Source organism: Macaca nemestrina, chromosome X (genome assembly GCF_043159975.1).
Source record: "Macaca nemestrina isolate mMacNem1 chromosome X, mMacNem.hap1, whole genome shotgun sequence".
In the NCBI taxonomy this organism is placed as follows: domain Eukaryota; kingdom Metazoa; phylum Chordata; class Mammalia; order Primates; family Cercopithecidae; genus Macaca; species Macaca nemestrina.
In genome coordinates, this window is record NC_092145.1 from 139230679 (window position 1) to 139251299 (window position 20621).

At 35.4% G+C, this 20621-nt stretch overlaps 1 protein-coding gene across 8 annotated transcripts in view; it reads right to left on the minus strand.

Annotated features, from left to right (window-relative positions):
- The window catches only part of LOC105478211 (connector enhancer of kinase suppressor of Ras 2), a 288198-nt gene that overhangs the window by 179024 nt on the left and 88553 nt on the right, over positions 1-20621 (minus strand). For all 8 annotated transcript variants that reach the window (XM_011735341.3, XM_024791678.2, XM_011735340.3 and 5 more), the window contains exon 5: positions 5733-5774. In XM_011735341.3, the coding sequence (XP_011733643.1) occupies positions 5733-5774 (42 nt within the window). The remainder of the gene's footprint in view (positions 1-5732; positions 5775-20621) is intronic.

A 20621-nucleotide genomic window follows, 5' to 3' on the forward strand; every position in this document is an offset into this window, starting at 1 on the left:
AGACTCTCTCTAATTTTAAAGGTGAGGAAAGTGAACGAAAATCTAGCCTAAGGGTTGTCCAAGTCCCTTCTGACTAGTTCAATATATGTAACATAAAATCATCCATTAAAAGCAATCAGAATTCTAACTATACTGGAATAAATATATACTTTTATACTTTTTCATTATGAAAGAAATGCAAATTAATTGAAAAAAAATTGGGAAGATACATGCTTTCTCCATGGTTTATTTTCTGCTTCCCTGTTGTTAGTTTAATGTACTATTTTCTTAGTTCATTTGCTCTCAGTTTATAGTGACCTTACCTTCTTTATAGTATGGTATTCTTATTTAACACAGGTAATATCTTTTGGCTCATAATATAATTAAACAAGTGTTCATAATAAACCTACTTCATGTGGAAGGATTTTCTTCTAATATGTTAGAGGATACTTCCTCTACTCTTTCCCATTCTTTTTCTTTACTCATCCTTAAATACAGATCTATTTCAGGGAAAGACACACCACCTCACAACCTCAGCTCTCTCAGTTTGCTCACGTGTTGAAAGGCACTCTGATGCTTGTACAGGTTGAGTATCTCTAATCCGAAAATCAGAAACTTTTTGAGCACTCACATGATGCTCAACAGGAAACACTCATTGGAGCATTTTGGTTTAGTATTTTCAGATTAGTGACACTCAACTGTTAAGTATATCATGCAAATATTCCCAAATCCAAAAAATCTGAAATCCGAAACACTTCTAATCTCAAGCATTTCAGATAAGGGACACTCAACTTGTACTGCCTTGTGGAATTCCTGGGCTATAACAAGTTTTCATAAGTGATAAGTTCTCCTTCCTCTTGAAAATTGCCTTCCCTATCCTCTGGACAAAATAAAGATTTAGGGGTAGGGTTTAGGCTAAGACAGTTGATGTTCTAGTGCCTATCTCAAGCTACTATAATCTCTATTCAGTAATCTGGGGTCTCCTTGTTCCTTCTAAACGGCAGCCATCACTGGGGATGTTCTAAAAACCTATTTAACTCACAGTCCAATGTACTAAAGTGAAGAGGTTCCTAAGAACTATTAATATATTACATAGGATTCTAAATCTGCCTGGCATTAGAAAGATTTCAGCCATGTTCTTTAGGTTAGTCAATGGTTGGCTACTAGCACTGTTTTCACTCCTTACCCATTTGAAACTCTTACTCATTTGTTAAAAATACTTATCTTTTAGAAAAGATTTCTGGGTACATAGTAGGTATGCATTAGGTATTTATGGAGTACATTAGATATTTGGATACAGGCATACAATGTGTAATAATTACAACAGGGTAAATGGGGGTATCCATCACCTCAAACATTTATCATTTCTTTGTGTTATGAACATTCCAGTAATACTCCCTCAGTTACTCTAAAATGTACAACAAATTATTGCTGACTGTAGTCCCTCAGTTACTCTGTTGTGCTATCAAGTAGTGGATCTAATTCATTGTATCTAACTATAAAATACTCATTTTTAATCTAGATTTTGGGCTGCTATTCAGGCATTTCTACAGATATTTTAGTACTTTCTTTTTCTGATTAACACATATTTGTTATGCTATATTTAACCATTATACAAACACATAATTTAAAGTTAATGCCCCTAAAATTTATCCTATTCCTTGCAAAGGCAACCAACATTAAGTCTATTGCATAGTTCTTCAAATTTTTTCTTCACTATAAATACATTGCTTTTTTACACAAATGTTATGCTATATCTATTGTTTTGAAGCTTGCTTTTGTGAGTTATGCAGATCTTGATGTCAATCACTATCAGGATACTTTATGTGATCCAAAATACTTTAAAATTTGGATTGCCACTTAGAGGCGCTTCATTGTACTAGACTCCCCACTCAGCCCACTTTTTCTCCAGCTACTGCTGTGGCAATCTGCTTCACTTCAGTTGTACTACCTTTGCTTTCTGTCCTAGAGGTCTCTGGTACCTCCAAAAACCTGGTAGTGTGAGAGTTAACATCCCAAGGAGCAATCTTTGACCAATGGGATAATTGGATTAGTGCCAGCAGATACATTCTCCCTCTTCAATCTTTGTCAGTCAGGTTGGACAATTCTGAGGCACATTCTACAGGGCTTCTCAGAAGGTCCTGATGGGATTGAACTTCAGTTCCCTATAGTGGTGAACAATTCTAGAATCCATATTGATTCTCCTTCCCAGTGTCTCTTCTGTGCCTTGGGATAACTAATCAACATAAACTATCTGCATTCAAGCATTTGTTGTAGGCTCTGTTTTCCAGAAAGAACCCAGGCTAAGATGCTCATATAGAATACATATTAATTCATCTTTGAAAAGGAGCCATTATAAATCATATTGTACTTAGAATATTTGAGTATCACAGAAACAAGGAAAACATTAAAACTAACTCACAATTTCATCCTAAACAAGCTATATAAAAACTCAGGCTTTTGATTTTCTGGTGCATATAAAAAGGAGAGAAAGAGGAAATTAAAAACCATAAATAGGCCGGGTGCGGTGGCTCATGCCTGTAATCCCAGCACTTTGGGAGGCCGAGGTGTGTGGGTCACGAGGTCAGGAGATCCAGACCATACTGGCTAACAGGGTGAAACCCTGTCTCTACTAAAAAATACAAAAAAATTAGCCGGGCGTGGTGGCGGGCACCTGTAGTCACAGCTACTCGGGAGGTTGAGGCAGGAGAATGGCGTGAACCTGGGAGATGGAACTCACAGTGAGCCGAGATCATGCCACTGTACTCCAGCCTGGGTGTATAAGCTCCAGCTTGAGCAAGACTGTCTCAAAAAAAAGAAACCCAACCAACAACAACAAAAAACCTAAATAATGAGATATAACCTAAATAAATAAATAAATACTAGAAAGAGGACTACCAGATTATAAAGCTCTGTCTAGAAAATTTACTTTTTTCTCCTAGCAACAATCATTCATGAAAGATATTAATATCCCCATTTTACATAATTAGAACAAACTCTCAAGAACATCACTTGATTCAGCTCACCGAGATAGAAAACGGTAGAATTAGGATTCAGACACGGGTTTTTAGACTCAAAGTTATTTCTTCTACACTATAGAGATCTGGAAAGATACTTGTTCTAGAAATTTTCTTTAGCATCATATACTAAGTGGTACTGTATACTATTTTATTATTCCAAAAAATTAACTATTCTTGTGAGAAAAGTAATATACAAGTATACATACAACCTTTTAGTAAAGGCTGGGTAATCTTTGTATAAAACGGTCAGGATGGGAAGTAGAAGAATAACATGAAAAGACAAGTGCTTTCTGAGACTAACTGATTTGGTTAATGCCATTCACTGTTGCCATCATCATCAGACAGGATTTTTAAATTCTCACTAGCTGGAATGCAAAATTGCCAAGGTAAACATACGGCATTCATTTCTAAACTCCTTCAGTACTATTTACGCTGTTACTTATTTCTAATAGCAAGTAGCCCAGAATCTGACTTCTAAGAAAGATAAGTCAATATGAGTCAATTATTAGGAATTTATTTAAGAAACTAAAAATTACTTATTATTTTAAAATTATTTAAAATTAAAAATAGTGATTAAGAACTTTTAAAATTTGGCTATTACTTATTATGGTTTTTATTTAATAAAATTTCAATCATCATTTTATAACCCCAAAGAGATTTTTCCTTAGTCTAATTAATTAAAATGATATTTAAGGTCTTTAGTACAAGAGAAATCCCACAGTATTTCTTTCATCATTTAAATTTATTTCTGTTATTCTGTCATATGGTGGAATCTGAAATTTCCTCAGAAATAAAATTTCATATTTTTTACAGTTCTCTAGAGATTCTTTTTCTATAAATTATTTACATGTCCTTTGTTGATATCTGAATATTGATCACAAATGTGCATTTGTAACTGGAACTATTCCTCCACAGAAAAGGCTACATTAACAGATGTAAAAATATATACCATACATAAATTAATTGAGAAAAACAAGGCAAAAAGAAATCAGGTATATAAATTAGAGCCAAGAATGAAGCTAAATACAAAACAAATACCATGAGATGCACTTGTCCATTATGAGCCACAAATTTTAATCTTAAGTTCGTAGCAGCCAATGCATAAAGAAAAGTACAGCTCTTTTTGGTACTAACATCAGGGAGAGATTACTCCTGAGAAATCTGATAAAGAAAAAAATGTTAACACACACTGACCTCAATAACAGCCTTGAAGTAAACACAATGAAGAACCCACAGCAGTGTACCAAAGTCGAATTCAGTAAATTCAATACTTCAGAAAGAACAGTCATTGTCACAGAAAATTCAACGCCAAAGAAACAGTCACTCAGAGAAAATAAAATGTAGGTGGGAAAGGCTCTGTGCATGCTCCTTAGTTATTGACAAAATAGGCACAGCTAGACAGTAGCCCTGGGTTTCATGGGAAAAAAGATAGTACAATTTGTAAAGCCTCAGGGAATTAGAATTGGTAGCAACTGCCAGATCTGGAAAGGGCATGGGCTTTGGTATGAGATTCTGTGTTCAAACTGAATAGTTGAACAACTTAATATTTGTGACCCTTAGTTCCACCATCTGCAAAAGTAGGATTAAATGAGAGAATACACTTATAGAAAGTAAGCTAATACTTGAAATATATAGGCCCTAAATAAATATTAGTGTCTTTCTATTCTCCAGGCCCTACAGGTAGATCGACATGAGGGAGTTGTAATTATTTTCCCTCTTGGACTAATAAGGAGAAAAATACATTAATTATCCACTCCTGAGACTATTCTTATAAACCACAAAGGGCATCCCTACTGCACAATGAGGGGGAGAGGATTAGCAGAGGATTATTCAGTACCATTTCTATAGTAGATAACAAAAAAGGAATAGGGATGCTGTACTGCTGATATTCTGATTTCCCTCCATACATACATTCAGACGTTTTAAAAGTATTTACTTTTCTAAATACAAAATAGTATTCTTTTATAAATATTCAAACATTTCAGAAACATAAAACTTATAAACTGATATTAGGAATAAATGAGGCAAATGTCCTTTTACAGACATATGAATCTTCACCGCCTAGTACCTGGCAGATGCAGAAATGACATGATTTCACACACACCAGAGGTGAAGAAGTTATTAGGACAAACCAGCATTGATCAAGACATGCATTTACAAATAAAAGCGGCCAACTGTTCATTAAGAAGACAGGAGATGGCCTTTCAACAAAGTAAAATGTATCCATAGTCCATTTCTAGTAATAAAATATATGTAAAGTCATTAACTGATTCAAAAATATTGCCATATTACCATTTGAAAGGTTATCTGGTAAGTATAGAATTGGAGCAAAGGAAATTTGATTTTTTTAATAAAGTATTTCATCCAAATGATGATAGAGATTAATTACCCATTATAGAACAGAATACCTTTCTCTGATCTTTTTTTTGTAACAGATGAACAGTAAAAGAAATTCTCATTTCAAATTCTCCTTGCTCTACATTATTAATTTTTTATTACATTCCAACCTTGCTACATATTACAATTTAAAAATATTGTATCTTTTTTTCCTATTAGGTACAATAGAATGGTTATAACTAACGTAATTTGTTATGCTTTGATTCTTTTGTAGATTTCCTATAAAAATACACTTAACTGATATGGTCAGTAGATTTTTTTCTTATGGTTCACTTCTTCTAGTTGATCAAGGAAATATTCTCTAATAAAGATTAAAATAAATCCAAGTGTACTCACCACGTGAAGAATTTTATTCTCTGTTTCATATACAGTACAATCCTGAAAAAAAGAACCATACACATTAGATTCAAAATACCAAGCATTCTTTTAAAATATTTTCTTAGAAATTACACTATAATTTTAAAAGTCTTAACAATTCAAGCGAAAATAATAGGAAAAATCTGGGATGCTATATACCAAAATATTAATAATGGTTAGCTCTGATGGTCACTAACAGAGGATATCCTTATTTTTGCTTAACTGTATATTCTAATTTTACTACCTTTAAATGCATACTAAAAGACAATATACATTAAGTAGACTTTTAAAAACAAATATTGAAAAAATATTGTAAACATTTTCCATCTAAGCTTTTACACGTGATAAATGTATTTTGTTGAAATGTCCCTAACATTTCAAATACTAATTTATTATCGATTAGAACATTAAAAAACACACTAACATTTATTTCAATAGTCCTATCAAAATCTCAAATAATTTTATATTTTTAACTATTGCAAGCTATTAAATATACTTTATAGTACACATTTAAAATTAATACATCTACTAATAATAATTACCCAGTTCATAGTTCTCACCTAAATTTAAGTACCAGGAATTACAAAAAATTCTTTCAAAAGCCACCATGGTCTTTTTTTTTTAACCTGCAGTTACTGGATATACAATAAGCAGCAATACAACAAACTGATCTTTGCTTAGAGACAATGTTTCTATGGCACAGTTTCCTCACGAAATTTATAAAACGGGCATATTGGTAAAACTGTTGTAAGAATTAAGTGACAAAATGAGATAAATCAATAGAATCTGACATACATTAAGTGATAAATACATTTTAACCATGTATTAGTGTCACTATTTTAGTTTTTTTTTTTTTTTTGGAGACAGAGTTTTGCTCTTGTTGCCCAGGCTGGAGTGCAATGGCGCAATCTCGGTTCACAGCAACCTCTGCCTCCTGGGTTCAAGCGATTCTCCTGCCTCAGCCTCCCGAGTAGCTGGGATTACAGGCACGTGCCACTATGCCCCGCTAATTTTGTGTATTTTTAGTAGAGACAGGGTTTCTTCATGTTGGTCAGGCTGGTCTCAAACTCCCAACCTTAGGTGATCGGCCCAACTCGGCCTCCCAAAGTGCTGGGGATTATAGGTGTGAGCCACCGCGCCTGGCCATCACTATTTTAACTTTAAAAAACTAACTTTACTTCAAAAAATAAAATTATTATTTGGCTAATTTTGAAGAAGCAAACCCACCCATTTCCACAGTACTGAATATTTTAAGAAATGATATTCCAGTTCATTTTTTCCCGAATTTAATTTTAACAAAAAGGAATGTTGTTCAACACAATTTTTGATAATGCAACTTCACCACAATGCCTTGTCAGAAGAAATACATACTCAGATCAGGGGCAAAGGTTTAAAAATAAAACTTAAGTATATTTTACAAATTCAAAGAAATACTTAAGATTTGGGTCTTGTCTTTCTGAAGGACTCATATGCCAAAGGAGAGATAATCTGGGAAAAGTTGGTAAGTTGCCCAGTTTCTGCATGCTGCTTCTATAGCTTGCTTCAGCTGCAATGTATGCAAATTCCATTATTTGTCTACCTTCCAGAATCAGAGGGTATGACTAAACATTCAAAGGGATTCTCTTCAAGGAAAAAAGTAAATATGATCTGAATGTATACTCTAGCAGTGGATAATAATCATACAGAAAGTAACTATTTCAAGTATCTTTAAAATATAAAAATTTACTAGCCCATTCCTAGTGTGATCCAACAAAAAGAACTGTTAAAATAAACTGTTTTCAGTAATCATATGATGTTAGATGGTAGTGTTGTGATTATTGTCATGCAGAATCTGTTGTGTGTGCTTTGTAAGATGAATAACTGAACAATTATATGACTGCCATTCTATCACTCCAGTGTCATTGTTAAGTATTTTTAGCATGGGATAAAGCTGACACATATATAAGATTGAAGAAGTTAAATAACATGCTGGCGCCTCTTGAAGTATTATCTATTGTACATACATATATATATGTATGCATGTATTTCTTAGCTCTGCAACCTGAAAAGGCATAGGAACAATGACCTAGCTAGTAATGATACACTTCCCAGAGTTTATGGTCTGAAAACCACATTTCCCAGGCTTTCTTGGAAAATGGCTGATTTGAGATCTGGAATAGGAAATGTACAAGATGAGCTTGGATTATACTGTGATACAAGACAGAAGGAAGTTATCAAAGACTACTAGGAGTAGCGTATCAAGACTACTACTACACAGGAGTTGACTCTTGTGTTAGTAGGACTCAGGACTCAACAGGAAGAGATTCCCCCTGGCCAAACATGAAACAATCTGAGCATCTAAAAGGATAATAACTGCAATGTATGGAAACACAATAAATAGTATTAAATATATGTTTGATGCTATATTAATATTACATTTTAAATATGCTACCTATATCTAAATATAGTAATATTTAAATAATGTTGAATATATTAATTAGACAATATAAAATAGACATATTTTTCGCCTTGATTCAGCAAATATTAATCAACCATACTAGGGATAAAAGGATGAATAAAACATGGCCCCTGACTTTAAGACAAGGGCTGTTCAGGGAGATAGGAATTCACACAAATAAGTTAAAACACAGAATTTAAAAGTACTCATGCTGTTTTAAGTGTTTTTAACTTCAGAAGTATAAATGATACACAATTACACAAATCAATAGATAAAAGGCAAATTATTTAAAATTTCAAGATATTAATATATTTTTATTAAAATTCAACAGGAAATCAAATTCAACATATAGTATACTGGATTGTACTATACATTGCTCTAGTCAAATTTCAAACTTTTTAAATGTGGTTTTCAGACCATAAACTCTGGGAAGTGTATCATTACTAGCTAGGTCATTGTTCCTATGCCTTTTCAGGTTGCAGAGCTAAGAAATACATGCATACATATATATATGTATGTACAATAGATAATACTTCAAGAGGCGCCAGCATGTTATTTAACTTCTTCAATCTTATATATGTGTCAGCTTTATCCCATGCTAAAAATACTTAACAATGACACTGGAGTGATAGAATGGCAGTCATATAATTGTTCAGTTATTCATCTTACAAAGCACACACAACAGATTCTGCATGACAATAATCACAACACTACCATCTAACATCATATGATTACTGAAAACAGTTTATTTTAACAGTTCTTTTTGTTGGATCACACTAGGAATGGGCTAGTAAATTTTCAAACTACTAGCTGCGGGTTAGTGACAGAAAGGATGACATCTGTGATCCTAGATTTAAGATTATTTGAAGAACAAAATATTGGTGCACACTCAACTATTTTGACATGACCCTGAAAGACAAAGTTTAAGGGAGATATATGAGGTGATTGAGGTGGTCAAGTTTTTCTACCAGTCCAAAAAAACGTCACATATGAATATTAAAATTAAGAACTTGTTATTTAAAATAAACAAAACTAAATGTTTGTAAAATGAATTTAAATACATTTTAAATAATGTTTTTGATAAGTTTGCAGCACTTATGTATGTAAAGTTAAGTTTAAATCTGCATTAAGAGATTTGGGATACTCTTGATTAGTGTAACAAAGGCACAATTATGGGAGCTAGAGGAGCAGAGGAGGAAGAAACTAAACTCTGTGTGAAAACAAATCAAGAAAGGTGGCTTTTAACTGGGTCTTGGAAACAGTGGGTCTTCAGAAAGAGAAAATAATGGCATCATTGCAAAAGCAATCAATGTAATCTACACTCAGTTAAGTAATTTTCAGATTTTACTTCTGCATTAAGAATCATTTGAGGGGTAGGTTAAAATGCAGATTCCCAGAAGTACAGATCTAGTTGATTCAGAGTGAGGCCTCCAAGATGATATTTATGAAGATGGTATTTTAAGAAACACTTGATCTATTTTATAGGATTACCATGTGATACAGGAACACCAAAGTTATCCCAAAATTATCAAATATATAGAATTCATAAACTGGTAACCTTTTTATAACATTATCTGCCAGCTCACTCCAAATAGTTCTCAGATCCACAGAATTGTATGTTTGATTACACTTTCCCCCAATTCATTGATTATTTTTTCCTATTAAACTTATTTCCTTCTTCAATAGCTTACTATGTTGAACAGTTGCTTCTACTTGTCTGTATCTCTATCTTCTTTCAGCAAGGTCGGCTTGTCAGTTATTGAAACCCAGAGGCTTTCCACAAAGGGTGAGGATGCAGCATATTAAAAATAGAAGCCAGGCACAGTGGCTCATGCCTGTAATCCCAGCACTTTGGGAGGCCTAGGTGGGCGGATCACTTAAGGCTAGGAGTTCAAGACTAGCTTGGCCAACATGGTGAAATCCCACCTCTACTAAAAATACAAAAATTAGCTGGGTGTGGTGGCACATGCCTGTAATCCCAGCTACTCGGAAGGCTGAGGTAGGAGAATTGCTTGAACCTGAGAGGTAGAGGTTGCAGTGAGCCAAGATCGCACCACTGCACTCCAGCCTGGGTGACAGAGCGAGACTCTGCCTCAAAACAAAAAAAAAGAACAACAAAACCAGAGAGAGTGCATATTAACCTGCTACTTTATATTAGGGAGAAGAATAGAAACTAAATGACTATGTTATATTTTGTTAAGCTATAATTTTATGGCATTCATTTTATCATGCTAAATATTTAAACAGCTCTAGGTACTTTGGGAGGTTTATTTATTAGTAAGTTATTTTACCTCCATCAACAGATGATTTTAAAATACTTGCTTCTAAAGTATGGGTTTTATTAATACTTGGGGCCAAATCCTTTCCCAAAAGATATCTCAAGTTTTAAAGAGAAAATAGCATTGCATATGGATAAATCTATACTTTACAAACCTATTCATGCTGTGGAAAGGTACACCTCTGACATTCTAGTTATTTTTAGGTTAGAATTAAATTTAGATTTTAAAGACTGGGTTTACAGCCACGATACTATATACTCCCAGGAATTCTCTCCAGTAGCTCAAGCTTTTATTGTACATGCAAAAAAAAAATTTCATTTCTTCTTTATCCTTTTCCATATAATGCTTCTACAAACTATGTGATGCATTTACATGAGCCAAATTCCTAATGAGAAAATATTCATAAAAATGAGGCGTGTTTCTTGAATTCTGATCACTAAGTATGCACAGAAACATCCTCCCACAGATGAGCTATACACCCACACAGGATCATAATGTTATCCTTTCTGTGAAACAATGATGCAATTGCTATAGTGAGCAGAATAACAGAACAATTTTTACTCCTACATATTGCCACTGATGTTCCATACTTTGTCAACAAGTTTTAAGCACCTGGTGGGTCACAATACTCAGAACAAGTAATATTTCTCATCAACTGTATAATAAGAACAGTGCATATGTTATTAATAGTAAATATATGAAGAGAGATAGTGAAGGGAAATAGTGTATATCTCTAATAATACCATTATATTTCATGAAATTTTATAAATGCCATAAATTTCCATGTCTTATTTTTGTGTATATATTGTATTCTTTTACAAATAATATAAAATATTGTTTTACTTAGAAGTAATATATAAATAATCCATCTATGTAAACCTTTGATAATCGTACTTTCATACTCAACACTTCAACATATTCTATTATTATCAAAATGCCTTTACATGCCTAAGGGGCTAATTTAAGCAATGAGTATTATACTTTTCCTTTCTTTTATTTTCTCCTCCCTCCCAGACTTCCTCTCTTCCTTCCTCCCTTCCTTGCATTCATTTATTTATTGAAGTCACAATTCAGTTCACCAACATGTTTTTTGTGATCTCCTAAATGCAATTCAGTTCCAGATACTATTATGTGATGACGGATAAATTACCCTTGGTATTTGGCCATCGTGATTTCATTAATTAGGAGGGGAGAAAACATTCAAATACAAATAAAAGGTAGACAAGATAAATTCTAACAAAAGATCCCATTAAAAAGGAGATAAATTCTGATAATCCTGGATTAACTATGTGGGGGAAATGATATTTTACCTGGCCCTAAATGGCTTTCAAATCTGGAATTTGAAGGTTTAGGGAGAAAGAACATTTCAAACTGTGTGAACACACTGAACAAATGCATAGTCAATAAGAAGTAAGCAGACTGATTTGGTTAAAATTTAAGCTACATGGTGAAAATGCAGTGGGAAAGAAAGCAGAGAAAATAATACGGGGCATATTATGGAGAACTACCAAAGCTAGGTTGAAGAAAATTTTTGTTTTTGTTTTAAAAGAAAAGCAATTTCAATTTTTCTATAACAATTTAATTTCCATTTTGAATCTCCTTCAAAAACTTAACTCAGTCAGTTTATAATTTCTCTTGACTTTCCTTTGGGAAGAGTTGAAGTCAAGGCAGTCTACCTAATATAATAGTTGATTATACACAGCAATATGAGTTGTGAGTGAGGGTTGAGAGGTCTGTGGAGATGAAATGTTCTTGTCCAGCTAACAACTCCCACAGCCATCTCTTGTTCCGTTCTTCATAGTCCCTTAGGAGTAATTTTTGTGCCATATCTCAGTTATGGGAATCTCTGCAAAGCTGTGTATCTTCCTAGACATACTAAAGTGGATGTTTTATCTGTAGAAAGGGTGGAGGAGTGTGAACTTTGTTCTGATACAAGGGGGTGTTCACAGATAACTGAATATGAGAAGTATGTGATTAAATTTATGTTTCATGAAAATGATTAGAAGAAGCTAGGAATTTGGAAGGGAGATAAACTGGAGGCAGGAAGATCAGTTGGAATATTCTTTCATTAGGAAATGTGATATGTAATCAGGGCTTGAACTGAGGTTATGATAGTGGAAGGGAGATGAAAATAAGTGGATGCCATGAAGATAAGATTTGAAAAAATTAGGTAACTGATTGATCAGATACAAAGAATAATGGGTGGGGGAGAGGGACAGAGCAAGATGGCAGAATAGAAGCCTCCACAGATTGTCCCTCCAGCCCCCAACAAGGACACTGATTTAACAATTATCCCCACAGAAAAAAAACCTTTTCCATAAGAACCAAAAATCAGGTGAGTACTCACAATACCTAGTTTTAACTTCGTATCATTGAAAGAGGCACTGAAGAGGTAGGAAAAACAGTCTTCAATTGCCAATGCCCCCTTTCCCCTGAACCTGCGCAACAGCTGCCTGGTGATGAGAGTTTCTATGCACAGGGGAGAAAGAAAGCCAGTAATTCTGAGGCATTAAACTCAGCGCTGACCATGTTATAGTAGAAAACAAAACTGAACCAAATTCAGCTGATGTTCACCCACGGAGGGAGCATTTAAACAAGTCCTAACCAGAGGGGAATCAATCACCAATCCCAGCGATCTGAACTTGAGTTTCCACAAGCTTTGCCACCATGTGCTACAGTGATGTGGGGCCCCAAATAAACTGCAAAAGCAGTCTAGGCCACAAGGAGAGCAACTCTTAGGCAAGTCCTAGTGCTGAGTTGGGCCCAAAGACAGTGGACTGAGGGGGCGGCACACAACTTACTGACATACCAGCTGGGATGGCTAAAGGAGCACTGGCATTAACCCTCCCCTAACCCCAGGTTGCATAGCTTGTGGCTCCAAAGAAGGCCCCTTCCTTTCACTTGAGGAGAGGAGACAGAAGAGTGGGGAAGACTTTGTTTGCATCTTGGGATACCAGCTCAGCCACAGCAGGATAGGGTACCAGTCAGAGTCCTGAGGCCCCCTTTCCAGGCCCTAGCTCCTGACAGACATTTCTAGAAACACTCTGGGTCAAAAGGGAACCTGTTGCCTTAAGGGGAAGGACCCAGTCCAGGCAGCATGCATCACCTGCTAACTGAAATGCCCTTGAGCCCTGAATAACTAGCAGCAGTGATATCCATCCATGACAATAAATTGGAAAATCATAGACAAATTCCTAGACACATACAACCTGCCAAAATTTAACCATGAAGAAATCTAAAACCTGAGGAGGCCAATAACAAGCAATGAGATCGAAGCCATAATAAAAAATATCCCAGGCCAGGTGCGATGGCTCACGCCTGTAATCCCAGCACTTTGGGAGGCAGAGATGGGCGGATCATGAGGTCAGGAGCTCGAGACCATCCTGGCTAACATGGTGAAATCCCATCTCTACTAAAAATACAAAAAATTAGCTGGGCGTGGTGGCAGGCGCCTGTAGTCCCAGCTACTAGGGAGGCTGAGGCAAGAGAACGGCGTGAACCCTGGAGGTGGAGCTTGCAGTGAGCCAAGATCGTACCACTGCACTCTAGCCTGGGCGACAGAGTGAGACTCCATCTCAAAAAACATAAGATAAAAAATAAAAATAAAAAAATAAAAAGTCTCCCAAAAAGGAAAGCTGGGGACATAATGGCTTCATTGCTGAATTCTACCAAATATTAAAGAAGAACTAATACCAATCCTACTCAATCTACGTCAAAAAACAGAGGGGGAGGAGGGAACATTCAAACTCATTCTACAAGGCCAGTATTACCCTGGTACCAAAGCCAGACAAAGACATACCAAAGAAAGAAAACTACAGGCCAATATCTGATGAATATTTATGTAAAAATCCTCAACAAAATACGAGCAAACCAAATTCCACAATATATTAATAAGGTCATTCATGATGACCTTATTAATCATCATTCAAATGACCAAGCATCATTTATTCCTGGGTTGCAAGGATGGTTCAACATACAAAAATCAAACAGTGTGATACATCATACCTAAAGAAGGATGGACAAAACCACAGGATCATTTCAATTGATGGTGAAAAAGAATTTGATACAATTCAACATCCCTTCATAATAAAAACCCTCAAAAGACTGGATATAGAGCCAGGCGCGGTGGCTCACGCCTGTAATCTAAGCACTTTGGGAGGCCAAGGTGGGTGGATCACAAGGTCAGGAGATCGAGACCATCCTGGCTAACACTGGTGAAACCCCATCTTTACTAAAAAATTAGCCAGGCGTGGCGGCACACGCCTGTAGTCCCAGCTACTCGGGAGGCTGAGACAGAAGAATCGCCTGAGCCCAGGAGGCAGAGGTTGCAGTGAGCTGAGATTGCATCATCGTACTCCAACCTGGGTGACAGAGTGAGACTCTGTCTCCAAAAACAAAAACAAAAACAAAAACAAAAACAAAAAAAACTGAGTATAGAAGGAACATACCTCAACATAATAAAAGCCATGTATGATAGACTCACAGCTAGTATCATACTAAATTAGGAAAAACTGAAAGCCTTTCTTCTATGATCTGGAACACAAGGATGCCCACTTTCACCACTACTATTCAACATAGTACTGGAAGTCCTAGTCAGAGCAATTAGGCAACAGAAATAAATAAAGTGTATCCAAATTGGAAAGGAATAAGTCAAATTACCATTCCTTGCAGATGATAATGATCTTAAATTAGGGAAAATCTAAAGACTCCAAGAAAAAACTATTAGAGTTGATGATGAAGTTTAGTAAAGTTGCAGGATATAAAATCAACATACAAAAATCAGTAGCATTTCTACATGCCAACAGTGAACAATTTGAAAAAGAAAACAAAAATAATCCTATTTTCAATAGCTACAAGTAAAATTAAATATCTAGAAATTAACATAAAGAAGTGAAAGATCTCTGTAATGGAAACTATAAAACACTGATAAAGAAATGGAAGAAACCACCCAAAAAATGAAAAGATATTGCATGTTCTTAGATTAATCAATATTGTTAAAATGTCCACACTACCTAAGCAATCTACAGATTCAATGCAATCGCTATCAAAATACCAATGACATTCTGCACAGAAATAGAAAAAATAGAAAAAAAATCCTAAAATTTATATGGAACCACAAAAGAATAGCCAAAGTTATCCTAAGCAAAAAGAACACAACTAAAGGAATCACAACACCTGACTTCAAATTATACTACTGAGATAGAGTATCTAAAACAGCATGGTACTGGCATAAAAACAGACACAGAGTCCAGTAAAACAGAGTATACAACCCAGAAACAAATCCACACACCTACAGTGAACACATTTTCAACAAAGGTGCCAAGGACATACACTGTGGAAAGTATGGTGCTGGGAAAACTGAATATCCTTGGGCATAAGAATGAAACTAGACCTGTATCTTCTGTCATATACAAAATTCAAATAAAAATGGATTAAATATTTAAATCTGAGACCTCAACCTATGAAACTACTGCCAGAAAACATTGTGGAAGCTCTCTATGACATTGGTCTTTGGAAAGATTTCTTGAGTATTACCCCAAAATCACATGCAACCAAAGCAAAAATGGACAAATGGGATCACATCAAGTTAAAAAGCTTCTGCACAGCAAAGGAAACAATTAACAAAGTGAAGAGACAAGCCACAACATGGGAGAAAATATTTGCAAACTACCCATCTGACAAGCAATTGATAACGAGAATATGTAAGGAGCTCAAACAATGCTATAGAAAAAAATCTAATAATCTGCTTAAAATATGGGCAAAAGATTTGAATAGACAGTTTTCAAAAGAAGACATACAAATGGCCATCAGGCATATGAAAAGTATTCAACATCATTGATCATCAAAAAATTGTAAAGCGAAACTAAAATGACATAGCATCTTACCCCAGATAAAATGGCTTATATCCAAAAGGCAATAACAAATGCTGGTGAGGATGTGGAGAAAAGGGAACCTCATACACTGTTGGTGGGAAGGTACATTAATACAATCATGATGGAGTACAGTTTGGAGGTTCCTTAAAAAACTAAAAATACAGCTGCCACATAATCCAGCAATCCAACTTCTGGGTATATACCCCAAGAAAAGGAAATCAGGATATTAAAAAGATATCTGCACTCTCATGCTTTTTGCAGCTCTGTTCATGACGGCCAAGATTTTGAAGCAACCTGTGTCTATCAACAGATGAATGGATAAAGAAAATGTAGTACAATGGAGTACTATTCAGCCATTAAAAATGAGATTCAGTCATTTGCAACAGCATCGATGGATCTGGAGATCATTATGTTAAGTGAAACAGGCCAGGCACCTAAAGACAAACATGGCAGGTTCTCACTCATTTGTAGGATCTAAAAATCAAAATAATTGAACTTATGAAGATAGTAGAAGAGAGTAGAAAGATGCTTACCAGAAGCTAGGAAATACAGTAGGGGGGTGGAGGAGAAAGGGGGATGTGTAATGGGTACAAAAAACATACAGTTAGAAAGAATTATAAGATCTAGTATTTGATAGCACAATGGTGTGACTATAGTCAATAATAATTTAATTGTACATTTAAAAATAACTTAAAACATATAATTGAGTTGTAACATGAAAGACAAATTCTTGAGGGGATGCATACCTCATTTTCCATGATGTGATTATGAATGCATTGTATGCCTGCATCAAAACATCTCATGTATTCCATAATATATATGCTTACTATGTATCCACAAAAAATTCAAATATGCAAATTAATAAACAAGAAATAATGGAGAAGGGAAAGTTAAACATTACTCTAAGTGTTCAAGCCTAAGAAAATGGATGGATGAATGGTACAGTAGAGATGGAGAAAGGAAATTGAGGAGATTAAAACGATTTTATTTTGTGCACATAAAATTAGAAGTGGCTGAAACAGAATGTGTTACATCCAATTGTATAGCAAGCATTTGATAAAACTGAATTAGAATGGAAATAGAGCCAGATCTTGGAGATACTGACATTGAAGGGATAGTTAAAGCTACAAGAAAACAACAATGATGACTTCACCAGAAGAGAGTATGTATGGTGAGAAGACAGCTGAGGATAAAACCTCAGACAATGCTTGTTTAGGAGCCAGAGGAAGAATTAATCCCATGGCCAGGATTAAATGAAGAAAGTGATATTATTACAGAGATAAGAAAAGAGTTTTGGAAAGGGAGAAGGGAAAAACAGTGTCTAATTTAAGAGTCTGAGAAAAATGACAGCAAGAAGCTTTAAAAATCAGTTTTAATTTAATAATGGAGATGGGGTAGTTGAAAAAGACAATGTGAGGAGTTTAGATGTACAAGTAACAGTACTAATATAAACTGTTCTTCTAAGAAATGTTTCAAGGTAGGAAAGGAACCATAAGCATAGTTTTTTGAGAAGCAGGGTCAAAGTGATGAAAAAAAGAAGATAGGCAGTTTAGCATTTATCATGATATGGTTAATTTACAAAAATCCAGAGAAGCACATTTATATAACTCAGCCGATGTAAAGACTTTAAATGCAAAGAATATATAAGTATGCTCTATATAACATGATTCTTGTCATTTTTGTTGGGAGACTGTATTAGGAGATGGAAGATCTAGTATTATATACACACCAAGCAGAGCGTATCATTAGAGGAGTTGACATGAGAAATTTGAAGAAAGGAGAATAGCTAACTGAAGTGTGATACCAAAGGCAAAAACAAATGAATCAAGAATATATCTAATACGGAAAACAGTATGGCGATTCCTCAAGGATCTAGAAATAGATGTACCATATGACCCAGCCATCCCATTACTGGGTATATACCCAAAGGATTATAAATTATGCTGCTATAAAGACACATGCACACGTATGTTTATTGCAGCACTATTCACAATAGCAAAGACTTGGAATCAACCCAAATGTCCATCAGTGACAGACTGGATTAAGAAAATGTGGCACATATACACCATGGAATACTATGCAGCCATCAAAAAGGATGAGTTTGCGTCCTTTGTAGGGACATGGATGCAGCTGGAAACCATCATTCTTAGCAAACTATCACAAGAACAGAAAACCAAACACCGCATGTTCTCACTCATAGGTGGGAACTGAACAATGAGATCACTTGGACTCAGGAAGGGGAACATCACACACCGGGGCTTATCGGGGGGAGGGGGGAGGGATTGCATTGGGAGTTATACCTGATGTAAACGATGAGTTGATGGGTGCAGCACACCAACATGGCACAAGTATACATATGTAACAAACCTGCACGTTATGCACATGTACCCTACAACTTAAAGTATAATAATAATAAATAAATTTAAAAAAAAAAAAAAAAAAAAAAAAAGAATATATCTAATACTTTCCGTCTTCTTAAAACAGTATAATAAATGTGGCAAATTTATCAGTCAGGGGCAAGGAGGTACAAATCTGGTGAAGCTTAAGGATAGTCGGGCGTGGTGGCTCATGCCTGTAATCCCAGCACTCTGGGAGGCCGAGGCAGGTGATTCACTTGAGGTCAGAAGTTCAAGACCAGCTTGGCCAACATGGTGAAACCCCGTCTCTACTAAAAATACAAAAACTAGCTGGGTGTGGTGGTGCACACCTGTAATCCCAGCTACTTGGGAGGCTGAGGCAGGAGAATCGCTTGAACCCAGGAGGCTGGCGTTGCAGTGAGCTGAGATCGTGACATTGTACTCCAGCCTGGTGGACAAGAGCAAAATTCCATCTCAAAAAAAAAAAAAAAAAAAAAAAGGATGAGGATGAAGAATATTGTCAGGAGTAGAAAATGTTGAGAGGAGCTGCTTATTCCTCAGAGGAAAAATATACTATGATATAGTATTGGCCACAATTAATGAGCTGGAGAACAACAAAAGCAAATTTTGTTTTGTTAAAAGAAAACTAACACAGGAACAGAAAACCAAATACCACATGTTTTTACTTTAAGTGGGAGCTAAATGATGAGAACACATGGACACATAGAGGGGAACAACAGAAACTGGGGCCTATTGGAGGGTGGAGGGTGGGAAGAGGGAGAGGAGAAGAAAAAATAACTAATGGGTACTAAGCTTAATATCTGGGTGATGAAATAATCTGTACAACAAACCCCCATGACACATACACTATGTGACAAACCTGAACTTGTACCCCTGAGCTTAAAAGTTAAAAAGAAAGGAAAACTTCAGTTTTTCACCAGTTTTAAGTCATTTTATAGTCTTTTACATTTAAAAAAAGTTTCTAACAACTTTTCCACAGGGGAGAGGGACTATTCCATTTTTAGTAACAAGCTAGCACAATCCTCATCCATTTACCACTTATTGTCAGTCTGATTACTTTTACAGATTTCTGCCTTACAGCATCCCAACTTAAGTACTGACAGATGACAACTTCATCAAGATGCATACATATAGCAATGGTCTAGAACAGCACTGTCCAATAAACCTTTCTGAGATAACAAAAATGTTCTTTGTCTATTCTGTTCAATTTGATACATGGCTACTGAGCACTTGAAATGTGGCTCACGCAAATGAGGAACTGAATTTACTTAATTTTAATTGATTTAAATTTACATTTCAATATCCAAATGCAGCTAGTGGTTACTGTGGTGTTAGATGTAGTGCAGGTCTAGAGAAATATACTACAGTCCACCCAACGGTTACAAAACAGGAAGCCATTTAACAAAAATTCCAAACAAATAACAGTAAAGGCCACATCTGGAAGAAAACATGAAGGGATTCAGCTGTATTAACAAGATGCGTCCCTTATTATTCCTTCAGCAAACAGCAGATTCCAGTCTATTATGAAATCTACAATAGCAGCACAGTACAATAAAACCAATTCTCTTTGTAGAGTTGCCATGAGCATCATAACAATAACAACTCTGTTGAACTGCCTGTGAACATCAAGTGATATGGAAATGTTTTGTAAATTACAAAACATGTAAATGTTAGCTGTTATCATGATCCACACACAAATTTCAAAAGCTGAAATAAGATGACTCCTAAGTTCCCTTCCAAGTGAACAAGGCTCTGACTCCATAATTCTGTACTTGAAGTGTCTCCACACCCACAACTGTAGTAATTTTCCACCTACCACATACACTGATATACTTGCGTCTGCACATTTACAGATTATCATTACCTTTGAAATGCGTTATATGCTTGAATCGCTATAATAC